General features: G+C 46.2%; 1 protein-coding gene across 1 annotated transcript in view; it reads right to left on the bottom strand.

The window, feature by feature from the left end:
- The window catches only part of LOC307076246 (RNA polymerase II elongation factor ELL-like), a gene marked incomplete at its 5' end in the record, with an annotated part of 32,906 nt that extends 28,172 nt beyond the window's left edge, over positions 1–4,734 (bottom strand). The window contains 2 exons of the mRNA XM_079737179.1: positions 3,715–3,762; positions 4,531–4,734. Of these exons, the coding sequence (XP_079593305.1) occupies positions 3,715–3,762; positions 4,531–4,734 (252 nt within the window). The remainder of the gene's footprint in view (positions 1–3,714; positions 3,763–4,530) is intronic.
- Positions 4,735–4,943: the final 209 nt, after the last annotated feature.

The raw sequence follows: 4,943 nt of genomic DNA, 5'->3' as shown, positions 1-4,943 counted from the left end.
ATATCTCAACACTGCTTAACGCAAACAAAGAAGAATGGGTGCTCTTTGCCTTTTGAGTGGCTGTGAGCTTTTATCCAGTTCTCACACGTTCATAAAATAAATATGAATCTAGATTTGGGGCACGAGATGGCCGTTTTCTGATAACACTGCAAAGGAAGTAGCGTGCCTGGAACTGTTAAAATCTATACCACTGTAATCCCTCAACAAGTTCCTTCTTTGTCCTGAAGAAATGCAATGCCCACACCGATCAGGCCTAGCCTCGCTGCTGTTGTCCGTGTGTGTTTACACAGCTCCGCTGAAAAAACAGCAGTACGGCGTTGATCCACTCGTCTCAGGAGAGTCACAGTGTGTGGATAATACTTTTTCACTTTACTCTCACCCACACACACAGCCAAGACTCACAGAAACAACCTGTTCATGTACGCTGTTATCTTTCCTCCATTTTGTAATCGAGACAAATGTGGACAGTTCTAGAATATATAGTTGTAAATAGTAACACAGTAGTATAGAGAAATAACCATAGAAGATCCAGACCTGTACATTTAGTCCAAGGACAAAGGGTTTAAAATGGCATTGGGAATATAATCCCTCCAGCGTTTTATCCCTTTTCAGGTTTGAATCAACAACTGGAGGGGCCTATCGCAGGAGAACCTGGTGTGAGAGGAGCAGGCAGCAGGTTCCCAACCTGGGTGTGACCCGCAGAGGACAGAGAGCAGACCGCATTCCCCCCGCTGTTGTTATTTAAATGAGAGGAGAGGACGCAAGGGGGGGCTCGGCCTACTGCAGACAGCACACACTCAGGGGAACTGAGCCCCTGCAACGCACCGGGAGGATCAACACACGGAGCCACACACACCAGCACGCACACGCACCAGGACGCACACGCACCGACCGACCGTTCTCAGAAAGAAAACAACAACACAGCCGTCAGAAGGGGTATGGGTTGGCCACACACAGTGTCAACACGATGCACACACACACACACACACATACACACAAACACACACAGAAACACACATTCACACACACACATCCCTACCTCAGAAACACACACTCAAGCAAAAACTCACATCCCTACTTCAAACTCCCACATGCACACACGCACAAACACACACACACACACACACACACAGGTCTTCAGGGAGTGTGTCCTGCTCCAGCAGGTTAAAGGCTCCTACTACACAATGGGCAAAGGGGGGCTGGACAGGAAGGAAGAGGAGGGACACACAACCACACACACGTATGTAAACACACATGCAGAGATCAAACCAGAAGCGACACCCAACAACACACACAACACATCCTAATTGCGTTCATACACAAAGACCAAAACTTGAAACGAACACACACACACACACACACACACACACACACGTGCTCTGTGGTCACAGTCAACTTCTAATGCTCGTGGTGACCTTAAGGGGAGGTTCATGGATGGTTTCTGAAGCGCATACTGTAATTTAATCACGAGCAATAATCAGTTCAGCGTAAATCATTTATCTGGCTCTTTACATAACAGGCCAATGTTAAACCGCTGCTTGATATATGGTCTTGTGTGTGTCCGTGTGTGTGTGTCTTCGCAATAGCAGGCTTGGTACCAGAGGGAGCAGAAGTATCTTGATGGTGACTGGTTGATACATGGGGTCGCCTTGAGGTTACAAGCACTCGCCAGCTCTAGAGAATGATCTGGGTGTAACATAACTATTGAAGGTGATACTTATTTGGCGTTGAGTAGTTGCTGGTTGACTGGGGCTTGTGCAAGGCAATGTCACATAGCAATGTGACCTTCCATTTTCTAAGCAAAGGAGTTTCAGAAAGTTTGTTTTTATGTTGGTAGAAAGCCTTTTTTTTCAATGTTTACTCTTTAATCTTGAAAGATTTACGATTTTATGGTAAAACTACTCTCTCTTGAGTACTCTCAATATGGGGACGCATCACCAACAATAAACCCCATGAGGCAGGAGCCCTATTGAAGATATAAACCAACAAGGTGAACATTTTATATTTTCATTTCATTCTGCTGAAAATGAAAATTGCATCTGCCCTGCGGAAGTTTCGTTCTTTTTGCTTTGAGCCGAGCATCAGATCAGTGCACGCAACGATTCACCGCAGCTAATGAGAGTTATTACATTACATGTTCTCCTCACTCTGCTCCCAGTGCAAGAGAAAACATGTCTCCTATAGGGCGACCCCCGCGCTCTCATACCCAGTATCCCTACCCTCCTCCTGCTTCTCTCCTAGGGGGACACGGGCCGGTCGGGCTCCCCCTGACCTTCTCCTCCACGTCTCCACGTAGAGAGTTGACAAGGAACTCGTCATTGAATTGAGTGACTTGATGATATTGAATCATTATAATGACATTGATCTCGGAGAGCCTGTAATATAGAAACCCGGAGACGGGCCAATTGTGGTTGACAGCACCTTTTGCTAATAAGCACTGCGAGAGCGCCTCGGGGAGAACGGGTGCAGAGTGGATTGTTTTTGTAACGCTGCCAGTGTGCAGACGCACAAAACATTCCTTTACCGCTTGGAGGACGGGGGGGAAACATAGGAATATTGAACCCTACTCCTTTTGCTTGAAACTATGAAGGTTGAATTCGACCTTTGCTCTTCACTTGGCCACAGGATACCACTGTGTCAGTCACACACACACACACACACACACACACACACACACACACACACACAATACACAGTGTCCATGCTGTAAAACGTAATGCACTTGTCCTGTCAGTAACTTTACGCAGCTTATTAGCCGGGTAGGAGGGGGAGGGGACTGGGATCCCACCTATGTCAAGCAATTAGATGGTTGACTGAAAGCTTAAGTAATCCCTCAGGACCCTTACTACTCTGAAGACTAACACAGAGAATAAGACGCATGCATGAGAGAGAGCGAGGGAGAGTGACAGAGTGAGAAAGTGAGACAGTGAGCGAGAGCAAGAGAGAGAGCGAGAGACTATGTGTGTGTCTGTGTGGTTGTACAATGGAGGTCTTAGGTGGTGTCTTCTCCTCGCACCAGTTGCAACTGACAAGGCTCAAACCCCCTCTCTCCTCCTGCCTGCCACAGTCTCTCTCTCTCTCACTCTGTCTCCCTCTCTCCCTCACCCTCCCTCCCTCCCTCTTAACAAAGCCTCTCTAGAGCCATCGGGCTGACCCAGTAACCTGCATGGCCCCTATCTCTCAGATACAAGCGACTGGCTTAACACCAGGAAGTCTACCAGCGCCAGCAGTCCAGCCACATAACCTCCAGCCATCCATTCAATCAGACACCCCTGCTGCTTCCACAATACAGGGCTACACCTTCCTACAGTTGGTCATGGGTGAGACACGCCGGATTCAAGGTGTGTGTGTGTGGGGGGGCGTGAAGGGGAGCCATCCTCCCGCCCACGTCTGTAATGTGGTACAGCCTGGTTTGACCTCATGCTATAATAACAATGATGCTAAGCAGAGATTCATAGATGTACGTTGCATGTCAGTTCGTTGTACAAACATGAGACAAATGTGTATCAAGCTACAGGGAAAATACCTATTTTCACATTGTACACTGTAGTTGGACGAGATAGTGGAATGATTGGACCCAAGGGTAGTTGTGTCAATTCGATTGTTCGTTTGAAATGGAATACTCATATTTATTACAGTGTGACTAAATATTTAGACTGTCAATTTTGGGATTCATTCAGGGGAGGGATATATTTGGAGGAGAAACTGACTTACCCCTTGGTTTCCTTTGAAGCAAATAGTGGGTTGACTTGGTAAGGATTCCTGGAAATAGAATCATAGAGACAGAGAGTCAGAGAGAGAGACAGACAGAGACAGAGAGAGAGAGGGAAAGAGAGAGACAGACAGGGAGAGAGAGAGAGAGAGAGAGGGAGAGAGAGAGAGAGAGAGTGAGAGAGAGACAGAGAGATGAGAGAGAAAGAAAAAAAATAGACAGGGAGAGAAAGAGAGAGACAGAAAGACACACAGCAGAGACAGACACACAACCACACACACACACACACACACACACAAACACACACACACATATATTAATTCACATTACTAAAGCAAAACATTTTCCATTTTTTTAATATAATTAACTATAACTAACGAATTTATTTTATAATGTTTGTGCCACACAAACTGATAAGTAACAGCGCCTGAATAGGTCTGGTTGTCACTGGACTTTAAACTTCTGCGTTTCGCAGGCATGCCATGCTGTCAGATAGATAATAATAAAATCTCCAGTATTCCTCCTGCCTTCACAAAACACCACGTCTTTTCCGACAATCGTTTGCGCTTGGTAGGCTGCCTATTGATTTTTAAGGGTTAACGTACAGAATAGTCGTTGTGACAAACTTGTTTTAGCGAGTCCTTATCTGCATGTTTTAGTATCTTTACAAGACAGAGACAACACGACCAGTTAGCGTAATGAACCAGAAACTGCTGCTGGTAATCTGCCATACATAGTTTACAGTCAAAATAAACTCTTGACAAGTAAAGTATACGAGTTATCACCTCCATTCTTAATCCATGTAAAAGCGACAATACCTTGAGGTTTTGGTAGGCTTCCAGTGCTCTGATAGCCGTGTCGGTGAGCTTGACGTGGTAAAGTGTTTTGCTCCGAGTATTTCTGTTAGTTTTTCCAGAGGAGAGCCCATAGTGGTGCTCCTGTCTCAGCGAGGCCATCGCTGGGTTTTCTCTCTTCTCTTCACTGCAATTAAACTGCCTTTCCTTTCTGCTCGACAGATCCATTCACACGTCACTGGAGAGGGGGGGGGGGGAGGCGGAGTTTCTCTGCAGAGGACGCGTTCCACTCGCGTTCCCAGCGCGTCACAAACGGAGCCTGCTGCCGCGTGCATTTCTATTTAGATAAACAATATCAAGAGGACCAAAACTCATAGAAGCAAACATTTTTTTTACATCACTGATACGTTGGTATTGAAATGTGTTGCACCCAAGTT

Source organism: Pollachius pollachius, assembly GCF_949987615.1.
Source record: "Pollachius pollachius genome assembly, chromosome: 5".
Classification (NCBI taxonomy): domain Eukaryota; kingdom Metazoa; phylum Chordata; class Actinopteri; order Gadiformes; family Gadidae; genus Pollachius; species Pollachius pollachius.
This window is presented reverse-complemented; position numbering and strand designations above follow the sequence as displayed.